Below are 24,116 nucleotides of genomic sequence, written 5' to 3'. Positions count from 1 at the left end.
AATAAGATAGATAATAACAAGTGTTGGCAAGGATGTGGAGAAATTGGAACCATAATACATTGCTGGTGGGAATGTGAAATGGTATAGCTGTTTTGGAAATCAGTTTGTCATAAAATTACCATATAACCCAGAAATTCCCCTCCTAGATATATGTCCAAGAGAAATGAAAACATGTCACCACAAAAACTTGTACATAAATGTTCATACCAGAATTATTCATAATAGCCCAAAAGTGGAAACAACCCAAATGTCCATCAATTGATGAATGGATAAAGAAAACATATTATATCCATACAATGGAATGTTATTCAGCAATAAAAAGGAATGAAATACTGATACATGTTACAATATGGATAAACCTTACCAAGTGACAGAATCCAGTCACAGAAGACCACATATTTTATGATACCATTTATATGAATTGTCCAGAATAGGCAAATTTATAGAGGTAGAAAGCAGACTAATGGTTGCCTAGAGCTAGCCAGGGGAACGATGTAGTGGGACTGCTAATGGCTCTAGAGTTTCTTTTTGGAGTGATGAAAATGTTCTAAAGTTAATTGTGGGGCTGATTGCATAACTCTGTGAACATATTTTAAAAAGCATTTAAATGGTTCAATTGTATAGTATGTGAGTTATATGTCAATAAAACTGAACAACAAAAAAATGAATGATCAGAGTATTTCAAGCAGAGGGAACTGAAGAGGCAGAAAAATTTGCGCCATCAACCCACATAGTTTGGAATAGCAGAAGTCAGGAAAGAAATCAGAAATAAGCAGGATGATGCTGGAGAGGTAGGCTAAGACTGAATCAGAAAGGGCTATGAATGTCATGCTAAGGACTTGGATTTAATCCTTAGGAAGAGGAACCTATTGAAGGACTTACACGGAGGGTGGAGATGATCAGATTCGTCTGGTATGAAAATATACCTGGTTTCTATGGGGTCAATAGATTGGATGGGACCCAGAGATTGGGTTAATCTGTAGTAACCAGGCAAGTGATATATCAAAGAGATATTTAGGAGAAAGAATCAATAGGATGTTGCTTGGAGGGAGTAACTTGACCTGACCCTAGATTAGCAGCAGGCACTTTTTCACCTTTTGTAGGTACAGATAGATTGATACTCCCTTTTACAGGGCCTAATTAATTGTTCATATTTTCAAGCCTTCCCACATTCACTTCAGGACGACACTCTAGACATTGATCTATAACAAGATCCGAGATTCTTCCTGCGGCTGACTTTCTCGGTGGCGTGGGGCCAGCTCTTCATAAGCCTGAATTTCAAACTTCACTATCTAAAAATATACAATGCTAATACCTGGATGTAATGTTTGGGCTTCAGAAACTAAAGGATTACAACTTTTCCTAAGGTAAATTAGGAAAAAGAAATTACAGAATCAGTGCTAGAAATTAGGCAGGTAAGCAGTTGTTTGAAAATAATTATCCTCAAAGATATAGAGACCTTTACACAAAAAAGATAGATTTTTAAATTAAAATTATTTCCCTGATGAGAACAAAATAAGGAAAAAAAAAAAGGCTTAAACCCAACCACGTAGTCCTATACAGAATAATTCCTGATATGGAAAATTATTTAACAGTGGAATGGATAACGAAAGCCAGTTGGGCAACTCTTGCTCTGTCCTTAGAGGATAGATTTTTATTTCTCTGGGAAGGCTTTGGTATGGCCCTGTCCATCAGGAGTGGTGCCAGCAGCTCCTGGGCAGGACAGCAAGAACTTAAGTGAAGGATTGCCCAGAATCTTCCTTCCCCCTTGCTTGCATTGGTCACAGAGTTCTATAAAGAAAGATCAGTGAGCTCTGAGTCTCTTTGAGTAAAAAGGCTCTGGCTACATTTCTGTGTGAAAACAGGAACAAAAGTCCCTGCTCACGGGTAGATGCACTTAAGATTCCTACCTTCTACGTTGGAGACAAAGCCCAGACTCCGCTTAAGGTCAGAGCAGATAGAGTGGAGACACCATCGGAATTTTGCATCACAGCGATACTTGTTGGCACCGCAAGTGTCATAACAGACGTCCAGCTGGTTGCAGCACTTGGTCATTGCTGGAATGCCCAAGTCCATCTGAGGAAAAGTGAAGGAAGAAAAGTGAAGGAAGAAAATGCCACGTTTAGACCAAGGACCTTAGGCAACCTTGCCTACCTTGTTCTCAAATTCCTGTTACAGATTCAGATCAATTCAGAAGCACCGATGACTGGAAAGAATACATCAGGTTGACAGTCACAGGATGCTAAGTTTTGATCATGATCTAGTTATTAGTTTAATAACTTTGAATGGCCCACTTCTTTTTCTTTTAGGGTTTAGTAATTTTCAAATTCACAGGCCACTATAGTGCTAAACATAGAAATCAGAAAGTTAGGCAAGAGGGCATAGCTTCAAGACTTGCAAATTCAACTAAAACCTATGCTATATGAGATTTTGTTTAAACAAAAGATTCCAAGGCTCAGAAGTATGAAAAATTAAGCCTCAGTTCATGAAGAGGTCACCAGCATTTATCAGGGATCCATCCCATGCAGCACTGTTTTAAGTATGTGTATATGTGTTTGTATGTGTTGAGGAGTAGAGTGGAGATAGAACATAGTTCCTGACCACAAGGGGACTATGATCAAACAACAATGTAACACACACACACACACACACACACACACACACATTTATAAAGCATCCTATAAACAATTACAAATGTGTCATAAACTAAGTTCATAGACTGCCACATGTAGAGTTATCAAACAGGAGTTTTTTTGAGAGGATTATTAGAGATGATGGTAGACTTAAGATACAGCAGATAAAGAAAGGAAATAATGAGCAAATCATATATGAGCAAGTCAATTCGTTTGTTTAGTCTTTCAAGGGTCTTAGCAGGGTGATTTATTAAGGAGAAAGGCAAGTTGATAGATGGCCTTGACATCCAAAATAGCAAGTTAGATTTGATAAAGACTCTCGAGGAAGGAAGGGACATGATACAATAAGTGATTAAAGAGGAGTAATCATTCTGTGGTTTGTAAAACAGATGAGAACAGGGTGAGTTTAGACATGGATCTTTTTTTTTTTTAACATCTTTATTGGAGTATAATTGCTTTACAAAGTTGTGTTAGTTTCTGCTGTATAACAAAGTGAATCAGCTATACATATACATATACCCCATATCTCTTCCGTCTTGCGTCTCCCTCCCTCCCTCCCTATCCCACCCCTCTAGGTGGTCACAAAGCCCTGAGCTGATCTCCCTGTGCTATGCGGCTGCTTCCCACTAGCTATCGGTTTTACATTTGGTAATGTATATATGTCCATGCCACTCTCTTACTTCGTCCCAGCTTACCCTTCCCCCTCCCCGTGTCCTCAAGTCCATTCTGTAGTAGGTCTGCATCTTTACTCCTGTCCTGCCCCTAGGTTCTTTTTTTTTTTTTTAATTCCATATATATGTGTTAGCATACAGTATTTGTTTTTCTCTTTCTAACTTACTTCACTCTGTATGACAGACTCTAGGTCCATCCACCTCACTACAGATAACTCAATTTCGTTTCTTTTTATGGCTGAGTAATATTCCATTGTATACATGTGCCACATCTTCTTTATCCATTCATCTGTCAGTGGACACTTAGGTTGCTTCCATAGACATGGATCTTTTGCAGTTCTTCTCATAATATAGACTTGGACTTGGGTGGAAGCTGTGAAAATCTGGTTTCGAGGTATGGGTGGGGATTGATTAACCAGCTATCATAGATCCTTTCCTCTTGGGTCTCCTTAAGTGTTCTCTTGTTTGAACTTTTACTACAAGACCACCTAGAGCAGAATATGGACTTTGGTAGTTTAAAATGCCCTTTTAAGCAAAAACCAAAACAAAGCCTTATTACATTAAGAGATAATCTAACTCATTAGACTAGGCAAAGGCCTGGCCTCAGCAATTCTGGGTAAGTTCCCATCATCTGATACCTGAAGCAAACTACTTTGCTTGCACCTCACCCCTAAACCTAAGAATACATCACAACAGAGGTAACAGAATTAGATGAGTATAGTGGCTATCATTCAATTCAACTCAATTGGAAATTCTTGAACTAGTTCTAAATAATATTTGTACCAGTAAACAAAATGACATTACTCCCAAAATAGAGTGCATACCACTTCCTTAGCTGCTAAATTGATATCAAGTAAAAGATATTAGCCAAAAATACATTGTTTCTCTAATGTATATTTGGAAGGATTGTCTTTCTTTTGTGTCCATTCACGTATTGATGATTGTGGACCAGGTTAGGCATACAGCTGCGCAGGTTGTGCAGTGAACAAGAGTGTCATATCTAAGGGCGCACCTTCCCACAAGACATCATAGATTTATATATTTATTAAGAAAAATATCCAGCCAGTGGCAGGCATTTCCTTTTCTTACAAAATCAGTATATTAAGCTTAGTTTCTGACAAATGGAAGAAAACCATCTTGAGGAAAGGGAACTTTTTTTCAATTTGCACAAAAATGCCACATGGGTGAGCAGCATTTTAGTTAGAAGAATAAACATTATGCTGCTTAGAAAATTACTACAAAAATCTTTTGAACCAGCAGAAAAGTGACGTTTAGCCTGATTAAGACACCAACTAAAGACATAGCTAAACTATGATTTTAGATATGAAATCTTTCTACCTACATTTTACATGAAACCTCTTTTCTAAAGTGAAAAAGGTAAAAGGGCTTCCAAGGGGTCTTAAAAGAAATTAATTATTCCTTGCTTTTAGAGGAAGTCGACAGTTTGAGAAATGGTCAGAGGCAAAATGATAAATGTTTAGCCAGTGGCCGGTTGTGTGTGTGGGCATGTGGGTGGGTGGAGGTGTGTTTGCCAGTTTCTATGATGTTAATACTCCAAACATAGTTGGTTGGACGGTACCGTCATCAAGTCAGCCGCTTGCAAAAGTGCTGAGGATACAGCAATCAGCCCTCACTGGTACTGGTCAGTACCAGTTTGCTCCAGTACATCACTGGAAAGTCTCACCAATTTAAATAAGTCAAACTTGTCAGATGTATTTCAAATTAAGTTATGTTTGGTTCACTAAGGCTCAGCTGATATTTGCATTGGTGCTTTCAGAGTTCAGTACACAACGGCTTATCTGGGGGATAGCTGCCTCTGAGAAAAGGAAATCAGAAACTTTCCTTGAAAATTATCTCCCTTTCTCTGTATCCAATTTAAAATACTAATCGTATTTCTCAATCATATTCCATAAGTGTTGAGTTCCATCAGTGGTAACTCTTGGATTAGTTTTAGTTAAAACCAGTCACCTAAGAAAACAATGGTGGTGTACATACACTTTCTGGTACCTTGAGACCCAGGAAATAGGAACTGCAGCCGTTGGGCTCCTGAGGCTTGTATCCAGGTCTGGGCATTGGTGCCTTTCCTAGCAGGGGAAAGAGAGGAAAGAAGCGGGAAGAAATGTTTAGAAATTAAGCATTTGGGAACATTCATCAAATAAAAATGATCTAAAAAGCATGTTCAGTTTTTCCTTTAAAAGTCAGTGCCCCTGGGACTTCCCTGGTGGCGCAGTGAAGAATCCGCCAGCCAATGCAGGGGACACAGGTTCAATCCCTGGTCCGGGAAGATCCCACGTGCTGCGGAGCAACTAAGCCCGTGCGCCACAACTACTGAGCCTGCGCTCTAGAGCCCGCGAATCACAACTACTGAGCCTGCATGCCACAACTACTGAAGCCCACACACCTAGAGCCCGTGCTCTGCAACAAGAGAAGCCACTGCAATGAGAAGCCCGCGTACCGCTACAAAGAGTAGCCCCCACTCGCCGCAACTAGAGAAAGCCCGCGCGCAGCAGCAAAGACCCAATGCAGCCGAAAATAAAATAAATAAATAAAAAATTATTTTTAATTAAAAGAAAAAGTCACTGCTCCTCACCAGACTTAAATTAGGTGGTGATGATGATTATGATGATATCATAAAAGAGTAATAACCTTCAGACCAGGTTGGCGTTTTTCTCCTTATATTGAAGAATTTTATGAGCACTTATTTACTAACAATTCTAATGTTTCTTACATGCACGACCTTGAAGATAAGGTCTGTGGCAAAACCAAACTAAAACTCAAGGTTTCTCATTCTTTTATCCACTGTAAGACCACATACTATGCACAAAGACCTGATCATACACTTAAGGGATCAGAACTAAAACAGTACCACAAACTTTTTTAGAATAACGTGAAGGAAATTTTGCAAGATTCCATAAATGCAGACAAAGCATTGTTTACCAAAGGGCAAAGAAAACACCCCAGTGAAACATTTTAGGTATCTGTGTCACAGAACTAAGGCGAAACTATCTGAAAAGCTTTGGATTTCTTGGTTTCTCCTACATGGCTTTTGGGTAATTTTATAATCTTGCAAATACATACAGAGAAGCTTTGTCAGTGTGTCAAGGGTAGTCATTATAGATAAAGATAACCTTGACCTGAGATGACCTCAGGACAGTCATCTGCAGTGAGTATTTTTATCCCATTATCCAGACAAGGAATATGGGGCTAAGAGGTTTTGTGACTTGCCTGAGTCATATAGAAAGTGGGGGAATTGGGATATAAATCCAGATATCCTGTTTGTCTCCAAAGCCCATGTTCTTTCCCCAGTTCCTTTGCCTCATGTAGGAGATGCAAGACATAACAAAAGACGGAGGAAATAAGCTAAGAATTAATCCTCCAAGTGAGACATATGGCATTTCCTCTTTCTTTTCTTTAGTCTTCTCCTGCCAGGTATTTTATTTTCAATTATTTTGTATTATGAAATATTTCAAAACTGAAGTCAGAGAAACAAATACCCATGTACCCACTACACAAACACAATGAATGTTAACTTGCCAAATGTGCTGTAAATATTTCTTCTGTTTAATTAAATGGTGTAAGTACAGTTGAAGCCCCTTTGCACCCCATCTTTCTGTTTTAATTTTTAGGTACGAAGTCTATGCTTTAGAGCCCTCCCTCCTTATTATTCTTAAAAACTGCCTTCATTACTCTTGGACTTTTACTCTTGCATATGAATTTGAGAGTCAAATTAGTCTATATGAGACATGTAGATTATGTCTACAAGAGATGAAATGAGGATTTTTATTTAAAATACATTGAATTTATAGATTAATTTGGAGACAACTGACTTTCTTATAATATTCTGAATTCCCAAACATGGGCCTAATATAGCTTTCCATTTACTTAGGTCTTCCTTTATGTCTTTCAACAGTGTTATAATTTTCTCCATATATATTTTTTTTAATTTATATTTATTTTTGGCTGTGTTGGGCCTTTGTTTCTGTGAGAGGGCTTTCTCTAGTTGCAGTGAGTGGGGGCCACTCTTCATCACGGTGCGCGGGCCTCTCACTATCGCGGCCTCTCTTGTTGCGGAGCACAGGCTCCAGACGCGCAGGCTCAGTAGTTGTGGCTCACGGGCCCAGTTGCTCCGCGGCATGTGGGATCCTCCCAGACCAGGGCTCGAACCCGTGTCCCCTGCATTGGCAGGCGGACTCTCAACCACTGCACCACCAGGGAAGCCCTCTCCATATATTTATTATACCTCCAAATACTGTATTATTCAGATGCTTAAACAAGATAGGATATCTCATCAAGATCCAGAATTAAGGCTCAGAAGGCTGGAATGATAAATCTGACCTTTTCTGGAACCCAGGCTGCTTCTAGCCTTCAGCTCTACCAGCCCTGGAATTTAGCCCTGACTCTCATGGTCCAAGGTGGAGCTTCAGCCAACACATCCATATTACAAGCAGCAGGATGGAAGAAGGAGGTGGAAAGGTCAGAGCTCCTCTCTTTAATAAACACACTCCAGAATGTTACACACATCACTTCATCTTACTTCCCTTTGGCCAGACCTTAATCAAATGGCAACACCTAGTTGCAAAGGTGGGCTAGGAAATGAAGTTTTTCTTCAATGGAGGCAGCCATGAGCCCTGCTGGAAGTTGGGAGGAGGGCTTATGAATGTAGAAAAGGGGGGCAATAAGCAGTCTCTGCCACAGTCTGTTTGGGTATTTGTTGCTGTGGTACAACATGTGTATATGATGGTGTTTCAAGATGGCCCTCAGTGATCCCCATCTCCTGGTATTCATAACCTTGTGTATTGTCCTAGGGTTGGTCTGTGTGATCAACAGAATATGGCAGAAGTGGAGCTATGTTGCTTCCAAGATTACAGTATAAAAGACTACAACTTCTGGGAAGGGTAAGCTGGGACAAAGCGAGAGAGCAGCATTGACGTATGTACACTACCAAATGTAAAATAGATAGCTAGTGGGAAGCAGCTGCATAGCACAGGGAGATCAGCTTGGTGCTTTGTGACCACCTAGAGGGGTGTGATAGGGAGGGTGGGAGGGAGACGCAAGACGGAGGGGATATGGGGATATATGTATACATATAGCTGATTCACTGTGTTATACAGCAGAAACTAACAACATTGTAAAGCAATTATACTCCAATAAAGATGTCAAAAAAAAAAAAAAAGGCTACAACTTCTGTCATGGAAAGGTCCATTGGTAAAGAACTAAAGCTTCCTGCTAACAGCCACATGAGTTTGGAAGGAGATCTCCAGCTTCAGTCATATCTTCAGAGACTGTAATATCAACAGGCAGTGTGACTACAACTTTATGAGAAACTCAGAGCCAGAAACACCCAGCAGAGCCCCTAGATTCCTGACACTCAGAAACTGTGTGATACAATAAATGTTTGTTATTTTCTGCTTCTAAGTTTGGGGGTCACCTGCTACTCAACAATACTTAACTATTGCAGTTGCCATTATGATTTGCATCTCTTTTTCATTACATTTTTTTCTACGACAGCTTTATTGAGATGTAATTAATATATTATACGTTCACCCATTTAATGTGTGTAATTCAATGGGTTTTAGCTTTTCACAGAGTTGTGAGACCATCACCACAATCTAATTTTAGAACATTTTTATCATCCCCATACCCATCTTTAGCAGTCATGCTCCATCTTTCACAGTTCATCAATATTATTTTTATGGCTGAATAATATTCCATTCTCTGGATCTACCCCAGTTTGTTTATTCATCCACCATTGATGGACGTGGTGGTCATTTCCATCTTTTGGCTATTGTGAAGAGTGCTGCTATGAATAATTGTGTACAAGTATTTGTTTGAATATCTGTTTTCAGTTCTTTTGGGTATACATACCTGAGGAGTGGAATTGCTGTGTCACATAGTAATTCTGTTTAACTTTTTGAGGAACTATCAGCAGGCTTTCTTCATCAGCTGTACCATTTTGCATTCCCACCAGAAATGCACAAAAATTCCAATTTCCTCAATCCTCACAGTTTCACTACAATGTATCTATAGGTGGACTGTGTATCCTTACCCGACTTGGAACAAGCTGAAGTCTCGGGTGTCTTTCACCTCTGGAGAATTCACAGCCCTTGTCTGAATTTTTTATTTTCTTCATTCTCTATAGTTTCTCCTTCTGGGCCTCTTATTACTGAATGGTGAGTCTTTTTAATCCTGTCCTTCATATATCTTAATCTCTCATATTTTCTATCTTTTTCTCTCTGTACTGAATTTTTACTAGCTTCATCAAATTTATTTTCCATTTTACTAATTATCTCTAGGTTGACTAACTGCTAGGTTATCTGCTATGTAACCCATCCACTGAGTTTTTTTCTTCTGATGACTATAATTTTCATTTCTTGGAGTTCTATGTAAATCTTCTTTAAATCTGTGTGTTCGTTTTCATTGAGTTCTGTTTTTTAATTATGTTTTCTATTCCTTCTTTTATTTCTTTAATAATTTCAAATGTTGTTATTTTTTTATTATCTCCAATCCTTGGGATGCCATTTCATTTTTTAATGTCTACTGACTCTCCCGCATGGTGGATTATCTTTTCGAATGGTATGTAATTGTTTTCTGGAGGGCTTGTTTTTCTAAATGAATTCCTGTGCCCTGTGTCACATACTACAGAGTAATCCCTAATTGCTTTTGCTGTGGCTCTAGGAGTCCCAAGATAAGTGAGACACATGTCTTTATGTTAATTTCTCAGCTTGGGATACTCACACGAGGCCAGCTGTATAGATTCAGATTCCTCACCTATGCATAGTGTATACCTCAGGAGTGATTTTTTTTTTTGGCTGCATTGAGTCTTCATTGCTGTGTGTGGACCTTTTCCAGTTGCAGCAAGCAGGGGCTACTCTTCCTTGTGGTACGCAGGCTTCTCATTGCAGTGGCTTCTCTGGTTGCGGACCACAGGCTCTATGTGTGTGGGCTCAGTAGTTGTGGCTCACGGGCTCTAGAGCGCAGGCTCAGTAGTTGTGGTGCACAGGCTTAGTTGCTCCGCAGCATGTGGGATCTTCATGGACCAGGGCTCGAACCCATGTCCCCTGCATTGGCAGGTGGATTCTTAACCACTGCACCACCAGGGGAGCCCAGGTAGTGATTTTTCTTAGTGGATGTTCTTTATTCCTCCTCCAAGCTCCAGCCCCAGGTGGACAGAAAGCATTCTTGCTACTTCTTGGAATATTGGATAATCCAATAATCTAATCCCTTTTAAACAGACTAGACAGTTTCTCAGGCTCTAAGCTTTATGCAGACTGTTCAGTTCCAACTTCCCAATTCTTACAGGTGAAATTTACTTTTCCTCTGTCTGTATGAGCAATAAAGCCCATTCCTCAGCCCCTGGAGTCTATATATGTTCCAGACTGACACCCCCAAGGGCCATGGCAGCATCAGCTCCTGCTACCACTTTGGCTTTTTATTTCCCGTTCATTTCTGGAACTTGAAGTTTTCCCTTTATTTCATTCTAGGTTGAGTGTGTGTTTTTTGTTTTAATATTTTATTTCCACCTCGTCTTTCTTGTTATTTGTAATGGAGAGGTCCTGTACTTGTTGTAGCACTGGGAATAGGGGAATGGGTAAAGTGTATTAAATAATATTAGTAATCAAATTACACATATGAAAATAATCACACTATGATACAATTAAAGCATATTGTCTCTTGGAGGTGAGACTATGGTGATTTTATTTTTTCTTCAGATTGTTCTTTTACAAATGTTCTACCTATACTAGCTTTATAGAAATCAGGAAAAAAATTTCAATGAAGAAACAAATGTCTAAATTTGATGGTGAACTTCAACTCTTTAATAATTTCTCTGATAAAGGGCTTCTGCAGCAGACTCAGTCCAGTTCCCTGAGTTACCCTCTGCCCTTTTTGCAGTTGGTAACTCACAGAAGATAAAACTCTGATATCCCAGTTTGAAAGCTAATGGGACACCAACTATAGACACGCCCCACCTGGTCTGATATTGATGACAGTTTTTTTTTTTTTTTTTTTTACGAAAGCTGTAGAAATTCTGTTTGAAGCTTGAATTAAAAGTTCTAAGAAAAAAGGTGATGGTTTGAGTCCAGACAGAAATAAGGTACTATATCCTCATATTACAGTTGGAGCAGATTTGAGTTGTGTTGAATCTTTTCAGTTTGATGGTTTGAATCCAGACAGAAATAAGGTACTATATCCTCATATTACAGTTGGAGCAGATTTGAGTTGTGTTGAGTCTTTTCAGTTTGATGTTTTGCGTCTAGGCATCAATAATGTACAATGTCCACAAACTAATTTTATTTTTTGGTTTTGGCTATTTATAGGAGTGGGAGGCTGACCATCTGATCTTCTGGATCAGGGCTTGGCAAACACCGGCCCAAGTCCAGCCCATTGCCTGTTCTTGTATAACCTGCCAGATAAAAATGATTTTTATATTTTTAAATGATTGGGGGAAAAGTCAAAACAAGGATAGTATTGTGCGACATATGAAAGTTATTTGAAATTAAAATTTTAGTGCTCACAAAAAAGTTTTTTTCAGAACACAGGAACACTCATTCCTTACGTATTAGCTACAGCTGCTTTCACAGAAAAAAAGAGCCGAATGTCGTTATGATCTTGATGTGAGGATGGTCTTTTAAGCAAGACAAAAGATGCAGAAGCTATAAAGAAAAGGACTGATAGACTGGTTCTTAGGAAAATTTAAAACTTCTGCATAAAGTGAAACGCCACAAAACACTTAAAAGACAAATGAGGGAGTTAGGCATGAAACCCGAAAGTTCTACCAGCAGGAAGGTCCGCTGCCTCCCAGGCCCCACCGTTTTTCTCTCTGTTTTGTCACTGAAAACAACAGTAAAAATGTCTGGGGCTTTATCACCCAGGTCAAGGGTTAAGCCTCCTAGGAAGGTGTGGCCCTTCTCCCCACCCAGCTGGTTCCTGCAGAAGTGGCTCTGTGTGCTCCACTAGAGGTCTACCTAGGAGTCCAAGGGCCGTATTTGAAGGGCACATCCTGCTTCCTGCCAGAAACCCTCAAATACAGCATGAGGAACACAACAAGGGAACAAAACAGAACTGTGACAATTTAACTGAAGCAATAAACTCTATTTCAGTCACTAAAACACATTAAGTTACTGCATGAGGTAAGGCGAGCTACTTGTCCTGGTTTGCCTGGGACCATCCTTGTTTTAGTACTTAAAGTCCCACGTTTCAGGAACCCGCACCCCTTCCCTCCATCACCAGCAAACCTGGACATTTCCTCACCCTTCTCGAGAACAACCTTTGCTCTCTAAGTCAGTAGCTGTTTTCTTTTTGGGGGCCACAGGTCCTCTAAGAATCTTTTGAAGGCTGTGAATTCTTTGTCTAGAAAAATGTATAAACTCACAGGTTCATAAAATTTTGCTCTAAGATTTCAAACAGATAAAAAGTTCTCCTGAAAATAAGAACGCTGATATTTAAGGATACCTTTCTTCCTAGAACTAAACCCAAGAAGAAAATCATCATGAGGTCCTTTTATCGAAGTGTGACAGTGTGGATAATAGCTTAAATCATGATTTACAAGACACAGAAACTCTGCCTCAGAGACCTTCATAAAGGCACAGAACACCTAAATCATCATTTGATGATCTCTTCCAGAAGCTGAGAGGGTGTTGTCCAGCACTGGGATTTCATGTTTTTTAATTTTATTTTGAAAGGGAATCTGAAGAATCAGAATGCATAGTTAACCTGTTCACCAGATTTTCTCATAACATTTATAAAATTTGTTTGGTACCTGCCATGTTCCATACGGCACTAATTCTTTATATATATTATCTTTAATTCTTACAACAACCTTGTAAGGTAGGTATTATTAACATTAGTTATAAACATGAGGAAGCAAAGGTTGAGAGACGTAACTTGCCCAAGGTCATCAGCAATGAGACACCCCCCCCCCAAGTACAAACCCCTATTTTTCCATTACTAGTATTTCTCAAAGTCTGGTTCGAGGACCACGTGTGCAGTTCCTAGCACAGACCTACTGAATCAGAATCCCTGAGGTGGGAGAAGGAATCGTGTTCACATTAGTGCAGACCCCTTAAACGAGTTGTACCATGTATGCTATTGATCCGTGCTGAATCTCGTTATATTTACAGCCCCATCATTTGGCAAGTTCAGATGTTGTGTGTTGACCTGAAAACGAATTGTAGATACAAGAAGTGTGGAAAGCAATATTGATACGCTAGTGTAGGCTAGCAGGATACAAATACACCTTTGCCTGTCTGAACAACCTATGGGCTGAATGACCCCTTAAATAGTGCTCTCTACCTTGGTCGCACCTTGCAATCACCTGGGAAACGTTTAAAATAACGATGTCTAGGTCCAGCCCATGGAGATCCCCATTTAATTGATTCGGGCAGCAGGCATTTTTTAAAGCACCCCCCCCCAGGTGATTCTAAGTGCAGAGCAAGGTAGGAACCACTGTTTTAAGCAGTGGTAAGTACCTACCAAATGGCAATTTTTTTTCTTGTAGACTAACTGTTGCTAAACTGTTCCTTCTGACAAAAAAAAAAAAAAAAAAAATTGCAGTTTTTAAAGCAGTTTTTCCTCAAAGCGTGGTCCCAGGACCACTAGCAGCAGGATCACCTGCGAACACTTAAGAATGCAAATTTTCTGGTCCCACCCCAGACCTACCCAATCAGTATAAGAGGGGTGAGGGCCAACAGTCTGTTTAAACAAGCCCTTCAGGGGATTTGCAGCACGGCAAGTTTCTTTTAAAGAAAGAGAAGCATTGTGCACAAGAAGTGTATCACAAGGCAAACAGAAAGACTCAGTTAGTTATTAGGCGTTATCTGTTCAAAAGCCTGCTTGATCCACACTCAACTTAAGAAGAAGTTCTGTACTGCTTGGGCACAGCCTCCAGGTTCTTGGCTCTGCTGCGTTCCAGAGGTAACAAGGCTTAACCCCCTATTTCCTGCGTGTTTTTCAGACCCCTGGTTGGACAGGTCCTGTTTTGTAGAGTGAGTGGAGTTATTTGTGTTCCTGCAATCTCTCTGTTGACTATTCCCATCCCCCACCCGTGGCTGATGCATCGACCGACCCAGGTGCAGGCTTGCAACCAAAATTTGCTAAAATCTTTTAATGCCGTTTTGCTAGAGAAAAAAGAGGGTTTGGTTTTCGTTTCCCTTAAAAAAACAAAATCCTTCTGTTATCTATTTGCTCAGCCACAGACCTAAGTCTTGTGTTGCCTTCAGGAAGGAAAATAGCACCAGTGTTGATCAAATATCTGAAGTGAGTTAACCCTTTCCTGCCCTATCCATGCAAACTAGGTGAGAACAGTCCCTGTGACAAGGCATCTCTGCATTAGTCTAACACACCTTGGACGAAGACATTGCTAGTGGTCCAGGTGGGTCCTAGCACAGGTTTACCCTATGGAATCTTCACAAAGACGCTGCAGCTTCCTTTTTTCAACGTTCCCCTCTGAGATGAAAGCTTCTGTGCTGTAAAACTTTTTTTTTTTTTTTTTTTTTACTATTTGAAATGCATCCTCTTATTTATTTATTTATGGCTGTGTTGGGTCTTCGTTTCTGTGCGAGGGCTTTCTCTAGTTGTGGCGAGCGGGAGCCACTCTTCATCGCGGCGCGCGAGCCTCTCACTATCGCGGCCTCTCTTGTTGCGGAGCACAGGCTCCAGACGCGCAGGCTCAGTAATTGTGGCTCACGGGCCCAGTTGCTCCGCGGCATGTGGGATCTTCCCAGACCAGGGCTCGAACCCGTGTCCCCTGCATTGGCAGGCAGATTCTCAATCACTGCGCCACCAGGGAAGCCCCTGTGCTGTAAAACTTTTGGTTCTGGAGGCTTAACCATGGTCTCTTAATCACTCCCCGTTTAAAAGGAAGGGATTTCCCCCGCTCAAAGGTTAAAAAGGGACTGCGAGACTGGGTGAGTCCAGCAAGTGTGTAGCTCTTTTGAGTCTCTCTCCAAGCTGAGTTTTGTCTGTTGAGCGTCTGGAGAAAATATTTCTCAAGTGTTTTCCTGCTAGGCTAAACTCACCATTTTCATCTCTTAATCCCATGATGAAACATCTGGTAAACTAAACAGGGAAGCAAATGCTGTTTGAGGCTGTGTATGCTTTCAGAAACATTCTCGTTTGCGGTTGAAGTTACCCCTTGCCTCCCAGCTGCAAGGTCCAGGGCTCCACATTCTGCTCCCGTTACACTGAATTCCAGTGCGAGGTGAAGGAAGGACAGGCCACAGGGTCTGCTCTTCTGCAGCCAGGCCTGCACGCAGGCTCCCATGTACCCTCTTTACAACTCAGGTGAGGTCCTACCTATTCAGTTCCACATCCCACACCAGACCTGAGGGACAGTCCCAGGCCTGCTTGGGGCCTGATGCCTGGTGGACAGAGGCAGCTGGCAGACACCCATCCTACCCACCAGAGGACTGCCATTGCTGACTGAGGCAGGGACAGCTCTCTTGGGGGAGGGGCAGGGTCAGGCAAATTGATCAGAGACTGACAGATCTGGAAGGAAGGTGTGAACTGCATTCAGGGAGAGAGGCGAATCCATTTCCAAGCTAGGAGCAGAGTAACTGAGGAAGCTCAGAGTTTTCTGGCAGAATTTTTCCTGAATGTTCAGCTTAGTTTCCATCCCTAGGAACACCTCCCAAAGACATCTCTTATTCTTTCTCCCCACTCTTGCCACCTTTTCCTAAGTACCTACCTGCCTCACAATAAACCCAGTAAATTGTCCCCAGGGAAACAATTCTCGCAAAACTCCTTGGAATAGGTTTGCCAGGTAAAACACAGGAAGCTCAGTGAAATTTACATTTCAGATAAACAACCAGTAATTTGTCACTATAAGTGTGTCCCAAATATCTCACATATTTTAACAAAGTCTTGGTTGTTTATTTGAAATTCAGATTTCACTGGGTGTCCTATATTTTTAGTTGCTGAATCTGGCACTCCTCTAAGAGGTGGATAACAGGAAAAAGCGCATGACAGATTGTGGCCCTGCTCAGGCTGTTCACAGGTCCACCAGTGAGAGTCTCACCGGAAGAGAAGCCGTGCACTCACCATATCGGCATCTGTACTGACAGACTCCATTTTTCCCTCCCAGCAGTTCCAGAAAGGAATCGAAGTAGCTGTTGACAGATTCAAAGCTGCCCCGGATGTGCCGAAGGCCCCAGTCTGAATAGGACTCCTCTGCGTCAGGGCTGGTGTCACTCTGAGCCAGGCCACCCCCCAGGCTGAGCCACAAAATCAAGAAGCTGGTGGCTAGCGTCATCCTGTAGCCAGGTAGGTACTGAGGTCCCTCCTCAAACCCCAGCCAGTGTCCCAGGAAGTCTGGGTACACGGCCCACCGGCCAGATGCCAGGCAGGACTGGGAAAGGGATTATCTGGAGCACTCAATCTGTGTGTTCCACAGAGGTGGACTTTAAACACAGCTCTGGAGGTTGGGATGAGATCAGGGCAATTAGAAAGGGCAAAGGTTAAGCAGTAGGAGGGCCTGTCTGAGGGATGGCCAGTGAGGGAGAGAACACTTCAGAGCGGATTCCCCGGCCCTGGAGCAGGGGGATGTTAGCCAACTTTTCAGAGGCATGAGTTGTGGAGCAATTGGAATTCTATCCCCAACCAGCTGGTTAACCTATGGATTAGTTACAAGTTTGGTCCCCTAGGACAGGCCTCTTGACACAAAGGACCTAGCCGCACCCCTAAGCCAGTCACCTACGTATGGTAACTAGGGAGATGTAGGGAGATGCAGGAAGATGTATAAAGGACTCAGGAAACCCCCAGTGATGGCGGGTCAACAGTGTCACCTGTACCAACGGTCTGGATATTGTCAGAGTTTGCTGTAAGTGTGCATGATGGGAGGGTTCAGATTTAGGACCCCAGCTTCTGCGTCGGTCAATGCTTGGCTCTCAGACTCAGTCCTCTAATCTGGCAGAGCTCCTCATCAAAGCCATCCTGGTGCTGGGGCATTTTTGCCTCTGTATTTACAGCAGTATTTTTATTAACACTCAGCAGCATCTGGTATCTACAGATTGCCCTGAGATAGAGCTGGGGTAACTCAGCGCTCATAGTGTTGTTCTTCCATTGAGTTGCTTAAAAGTCAGAGAGTTTATCAGAATCGCTATTTGAAATTTTAGGCTTTAAAAGTGTTGACCGAAGTCTAGTGTTTTGGCATCATCTTCAGTTTATACTTTGCTTTTAGTCATGTGAAGAAATAAGTTCCATCCATGAAATCACTAAGCTAAAAAACGATGGCTTTATGGACCAAATGAGTCACTTAGCTTCTCTCTCAAAAGTCTGGAAAGCCCCAGAGAAAATAATGAATTAAATTTCTTCATTTTAAATAAGAAATGTATTTGTCTAAAGACTCAGACTCCAGGAAGGGTAGTAGTTATAAAATATATCATATGAACAGCAACAATGCCACCAATATTTTAAAGTACCTATAATTTTTCAAACCACTGTGTGTGTGTGTATATATATATTTTTAAATTTCACATCAATTCTATGAAGGAGGGTAAATACCATTCCTGTTTGAGAGGTGAGAAAACTGAGATACAAAGGTTAAATGACTCAGTCAAAGATAAACAGGCTATCAAGGATAAGAGCTGAGGGTCAGAACCAGCTATCACATAATCTGGGGTGCCCAGTCAAACTGAGAATGCGGAGCTCCTTTTCAAAAAGCAGGGAAAAAGAGCCATTAAAGGACCTAAAATATAAAGTTTTCCTTTAAAAATGTTTTATTGTGTTATCACTGTTGTAAAATATAATTGGGTAATAGTGATAACTGAGTAACAATATAAGCTTATAAATTGCAAAAATATTTTTGGTGTCATAATTTTATATAATGAGATATATAATACTTTATTAATATATGATGTGATTGATCATTTTTCTGACTTGCTTTTCTGTAAATTCATCTATTAGGTCATTAAAATTTATACTTTTAATAACTTCATTTTCAGTTCATACAACTGAAAGCAATGTCAGTTGCTCTTGGCAAATGCAAGGTCACAAATAATATTTGATAATCTTTAGTTTTGAGAAGGCTCTGCTGACCCAGCTCTTACTGGAGCTAGTAATAGTATTTTTCCCCCATTTCTTGATACCTTAAATTTTTTTGTAATTGCAGTAAACTATTCATACTTACTATTTTAACTTTTTAAATGGACAGTGCAGTGTCTTTACATTAGGTACATTCACAATGTTGTTCAGCTGTCGTCACTTTACATCTCCAGAAATTCTTCATCATCCCAGATTGAAACTCTATGCATATTAAACATAATTCTGCATTCTTTTCCTTCAGCCTCTGGCAACCACTATTCTCCTTTCTGTCCATATGAATTTGTCTATACAAGGTACCTCATAGAAATGGCTCATACGATATTTGTCCTTTTGTGTCTGGCTTGTTTCACTGAGCATAATGTTGTCAAGGTTCATCCATGCTGAAGTATGTGTCAGTACTCATTATTGTGAATAATGCTGCTGTGAAATTAGTATACAAATACCTGTTTGAGTCCCTACTTTCAATTCTTTTGGGTGCATACCTAGAATTGGATTTGCTAGATCATATGGTAATTCTACATTTAACTTTTTGAGGAATCATCATATTGTTTTCCACTGTGGCTGCACCAGTTACATTGCTGCCAGCAATGCACAAGTGTTCCAGTTTCTCCACATCCTTACCAATGCTTGTTATTTTCCTTTTTTTTGACAACAACCATCCTAATGGGTATGAGGTAGTATCTCATTGCAGTTTTGATTTGCATTCTCTAATGATTAGTCATAGATAATGAACACCTTTTCAGGAGCTTTTTGGTCATTTGTATGTCATCTTCGGAGAAGTGTCTATTCAAGTCCCTCTTTGCCTAGTTTTTTTCCTCAGTGTTTTTGAGATATAACTGGAATATAACATTATGTAAATTTAAGGTGTACATCATGATGATTTGATACTTATATATTGTGCAAGGATTACCACAGTAAGGTTAGTTAACACCTCCATCACTTCACATAATTATCATTCCTTTTGGTGGTGGGAACATTTAAGATCAATTTTCTTAGCAACTTTCAAATATATAATAAAATGTTGTGAACTGTAGTCAATGTGCTATAGACTACATCCTCAGAACATTTTAAAAAAATTTTTTATTGGAGTATAGTTGATTTACAATGTGTTAGTTTCAGGTGTACAGCAAAGTGAATGAGACATATATATACACATTCTTTTTCAGATTTTAAAAAAACTTTTATTGGAGTATAGTTGATTTACAATGTTGTGTTAGTTCAGCTGTACAGTAAAGTGATTCAGTTATACAGATACATATATTCATTCTTTTTCAGATTCTGTTCCCATATAGGTTATTACAGAATATTGAGTAGAGTTCCTTGTGCTGTACAGTAGGTCCTTGTTGGTTATCTATTTTATATATAGTAGTGTATGTATGTTAATCACAAGCTCCTAATTTATCCCTCCCCCTCCACGTTTCCTCTTTGGTAACCAGAAGTTTGTTTTCAAAATGTGTGAATCTGTTTCTGTTTTGCAAATAAGTTCATTTATATCATTTTTTAAAATTAGATTCCACGTATGAATGAAATCACATATTTGTCTTTCTGTGTCTGACTTACTTCACTCAGTATGACAATCTCTAGGTCCATCCGTGTTGCTGCAAATGGCATTATTTTGTTCTTTTTTATGGCTGAATAATATTCCATTGTATATATGTACCACATCTTCTTTATCCATTCCTCTGTTGATGAATATTTAGGTTGCTTCCATGTCTTGGCTACTGTTCTCCATAGTGGCTCCACCAATTTATATTCCCGCCAACAGTGTAGGAGGATTCCCTTTTCTCCACACCATCTCCAGCATTTATTGTTTGTAGATTTTTTGATGATGGCCATTCTGACCAGTGTGAGGTGATACCTCATTGTAGTTTTGATTTGCGTTTCTCTAATAATTAGTGATGTTGAGCATCTTTTCATGTGCTTTTTGGCCATCTGTATGTCTTCTTTGGAGAAATGTCTATTTAGATCTTCCCATTTTTTGATAGGGTTGTTTGTTTTTTTGATATTGAGCTGCATGAGCTGTTTGTATATTTTGGAGATTAATCCCATGTCACTTGCATCATTTGCAAATATTTTCTCCCATTCTGTGGGCTGTCTTTTCATTTTGTTTATGGTTTCCTTTTCTGTGCAAAAGCTTTTACATTTAATTAGGTCCCATTTGTTTTTTTTGTTTGTTTTTATTTTCATTGTAATCTAGGAGGTGGATCAAAAAAGATATTGCTGCGACTTATGTCAGAGAGTGTTCTGCCTATGTTTTCCTCTAAGAGTTTTATAGTATCCATCCTTACATTTAGTTTTTTAATCTATTTTGAGTTTATTTTTGTGTGTAGTGTTAGGGAGTGTTCTAATTTCATTCTTTTACATGTAGCTGTCAGTTTTCCCAGCACCACTTATTGAAGAGACTGTCTTTTCTCCATTGTATTAGGTTGGCCTAAAAGTTCCTTTGGTTTTTAAGTAAAAATAAAAGACACATTTTTCATTTTCACCAAGAACTTTATTGAACAACATATTCACCGTTTTTTCCCACTACCTTCTGCCACTTTTCAGGCAACTTCATAATTCCATCTTCCCAAAACCTTTTATCTTTTTGATCAAAGAACTGTTCCAGCTGCCATTTATAGTCTTCCAGGGAATTGAAATTTTTCCATTAAGAGAATTTTGTAAAGACCAAAATAAATGGAAATCCGAAGGTGCAATGTCTGGTGAATAAGGCAGATGAATCAGAATTTCCCAGCCAAGCTGTGACAGTTTTTGCCTGGTCATCAAAAAAACATACGGTCTTGTATCATCCTGATGGAAAATTATGTGTTTTCTGTTTACTAACTTCGGATGCTTTCATGAGTGCTGCTTTCAGTTGGTCTAATTGGGAGCAGTGCTTGTTGGAATTAATCATTTGGTTTTCCAGAAGGAGCTCATAATAGAGGACTCCCTTCCAATCCCACCATATACACAACATCACCTTCTTTGGATGAAGACTGGCCTTTGGTGTGGTTGGTGGTGGTTCATTTTGCTTGCCCCATGATCTCTTCTGTTCCACATTATTGAACAGTATCCACTTTTCATCACCTGTCACAATTTGCTTTAAAAACGGAAGATTTTCATTACATTTAAGTAGAAATACGGGCAAGAAGGTTTTTTTCGCTTAACTTATGTGAACCCAACCATCAAATCCATTAACATAACGAAGCTTGTGCAAATGATTTGGATGTTTTGAGTATGTCGGCTATCTCCTGCGTGGTATAACATTGATTGTTCTCAGTTAATGTCTCGGTTTGATCACTGTCAACTTCAACTGGTCTACCTGACAGTAGAGCATCGTCCAGCCAGAAATCTCCAACGCAAAACTTCACAAACCACTTTTGGAATGTTCGATCCGTCCCAGCACCTTCTCCATACACTGCACAAATCTTTTCTTGCATTTCAGTTGCATTTTTACCTTCCTTGAAATAGTAAAAGCATAATATGCAGAAAATGTTGTGTTTTTTCTTCCATCTTCAATATTAAAATTCACCAATTTTAAGTTTTTTTTTAAATGCATGCTGATATGACACCTGTCACAATACAAAATTGTTTCGAATGAAGTTAAAGACAACTAAGCACTACTAGAGTAATCGTATGGGAAAAAACCGAACGAACTTTTTGGCCAATCTAGTATATTCTTGCCTCCTTTGTCATAGATTAGGTAATCATAGGTGCATGGGTTTATCTCTGGACTTTCTATCCTGTTCCATTGACCTATATTTCTCTTTTTGTTCCAGTACCATACTGTTTTGATTACTATATCTTTGTAGTATAGTCTGAAGTCAGGGAGCCTGATTCCTCCAGCTCTGTTTTTCTTTCTCAAAATTTCTTTGGCTATTCAGGATCTTTTGTGTTTCCATACAAATTGTAAAATTTTTTGTTCTAATTCTGTTAAAAATGCCATTGGTAATTCAATAGGGATTGCATTGAATCTGTAGATTGCTTTGGGTCATTTTCACAGTATTGATTCTTCCAATCTAAGAACATGGTATATCTCTCCATCTGTTTCTGTCATCTTTTATTTCTTTCATCAGTATCTTATAGTTTTCTGAGTCGAGGTCTTTTGCCTCCTTAGGTAGGTTTATTCCTAGGTATTTTATTCTTTTTGATGCAATGGCAAATGGGATTGTTTCCTTAATTTCCTTTTCTGATCTTTTGTTGTTAGTGTAGAAGAATGCAAGAGATTTTTGTGTATTAATTTTGTATCCTGCAACTTTACCAAATTCACTGATGATCTGTAGTAGTTTTCTGGTACCATCTTTAGGATTTTCTATGTATAGTATCATGTCATCTGCAAACAGTGACCATTTTACTTCTTGTTTTCCAATTTGGATTCCTTTTATTTCTTTTTCTTCTGTGATAGCCATGGCTTGGACTTCAAAAACTATGTTGAATAAGAGTGGCAAGAGTAGACAACTTCATCTCCTTCCTGTTCTTAGAGGAAATGCTTTCAGTTTTTCACCATTGAGAATGATGTTTGCTGTGGGTTTGTCATATTTGACCTTTATTATGTTGAGGTAGGTTCTCTCTATGCCCACTTACTGGAGAGTTTTTATCAGAAATGGGTGTTGAATTTTATCAAAGACTTTTTCTGCATCTATTGGGATGATCATATGGTTTTTATTCTTCAATTTGTTAGTATGGTGTATCACATTGATTGATTTGCATATATTGAAGAATCCTTGCATCCCTGGGATAAATCCCACTTAAATCATGGTGTATGATCCTTTTAATGTGTTGTTGGATTAGATTTGCTAGTATTTTGTTGAGGATTTTTTGCATCTGTGTTCATTAGTGATATTGGCCTATAATTTTCTTTTTTTGTGATATCTTTGTCTGGTTCTGGTATCAGAATGAGCTTGGGAGTGTTCCTTCCTCTGCAATTTTTTGCAATAATTTCAGAAGTGTAGTTGTTAACTCTTCTCTAAATGTATGGTAGAATTTGCCTGTGAAGCCATCTGGTCCTAGACTTCTCTTTGTTGAAGATTTTTAATCACAGTTTCAATTTCAGTGCTTGTGATTGGTCTGTTCATATTTTCTATTTCCTCCCAGTCAGTCTTGGAAGGTTGCAGCTTTCTAAGAATTTGTCCATTTCTTCTAGGTTGTCCATTTTATTGTCATATAGTTGCTTGTAGTAGTCTCTTAGGATGCTTTGTTTTTCTGTGGTGTCCGTTATAACTTCTTGTTCGTTTCTAATTTTATTGATTTGAGCTGTCTCCTTTTTTTTCTTGATAAGTCTGGCTAAAGGTTTATCAATTTTGTTTATCTTTTCATAGAACCAGGTTTTAGTTTCACTGATCTATTGTTTTCTTCATCTCTATTTCATTTATTTCTGCTCTGATCTTTATAATTTCTTTCCTTCTAACTTTGGGTTTTGTTTGTTCTTCTTTCTCTGGTTGATTTTGGTGTAAGGTTAGGTTGTTTATTTGAGATTTTTCTTGTTTCCTGAAGTAAGATTGTTTTGCTATAAACTTCCCTCTTTGCTGTATCCCATAGGTTTTGGATCGTTGTATTTTTGTTGTCATTAGTCTGTAGGTATGTTTTGATGTCCTCTTTGATTTCTTCAGTGACCCATTGGTTGTTTAGTCTCCACGTGTTTGTGTTTTCTACAGTTTTTTTTTCCTGTAATTTATTTCTAATCTCATAGTGTTTTGGTTGGAAAAGATGCTTGATAATGATTTCAGTTTTCTTATATTTACTGAGGCTTCCTTTATGGTCCAGCATGTGATCTATCTGGAGAATGTTGTGTGTGCAC

At 39.4% G+C, this 24,116-nt stretch overlaps 1 protein-coding gene and 1 long non-coding RNA gene across 5 annotated transcripts in view; both read right to left on the bottom strand.

Annotated features, from left to right (window-relative positions):
• The window catches only part of LOC309642731, a 414,473-nt gene that overhangs the window by 273,006 nt on the left and 117,351 nt on the right, over positions 1–24,116 (bottom strand). The gene's annotated exons all lie outside the window — the stretch shown is intronic.
• Positions 1–24,116, bottom strand: part of PLA2G12B (phospholipase A2 group XIIB) — a 58,812-nt gene that overhangs the window by 14,345 nt on the left and 20,351 nt on the right. For 2 of the 4 annotated variants that reach the window (XM_082424611.1, XM_082424612.1), the window contains exons 1-3: positions 16,340–16,657; positions 5,300–5,388; positions 1,911–2,076 (exon numbers count right to left, since the gene is read on the bottom strand). In XM_082424611.1, the coding sequence (XP_082280737.1) occupies positions 1,911–2,076; positions 5,300–5,388; positions 16,340–16,550 (466 nt within the window). In that variant the 5' untranslated portion in view covers positions 16,551–16,657. Of the gene's footprint in view, positions 1–1,910; positions 2,077–5,299; positions 5,389–16,339 lie in introns of all 4 variants that reach the window. The other 2 variants (XM_082424614.1, XM_082424613.1) reach the window with 2 other exon arrangements.

The sequence above is a fragment of the Balaenoptera physalus genome, assembly GCF_965194825.1.
Source record: "Balaenoptera physalus genome assembly, chromosome: 14".
Lineage (NCBI taxonomy): Eukaryota > Metazoa > Chordata > Mammalia > Artiodactyla > Balaenopteridae > Balaenoptera > Balaenoptera physalus.
Note: the sequence above shows the minus strand (reverse complement) of the source record. Positions and strands in the feature narration are given on the sequence as shown.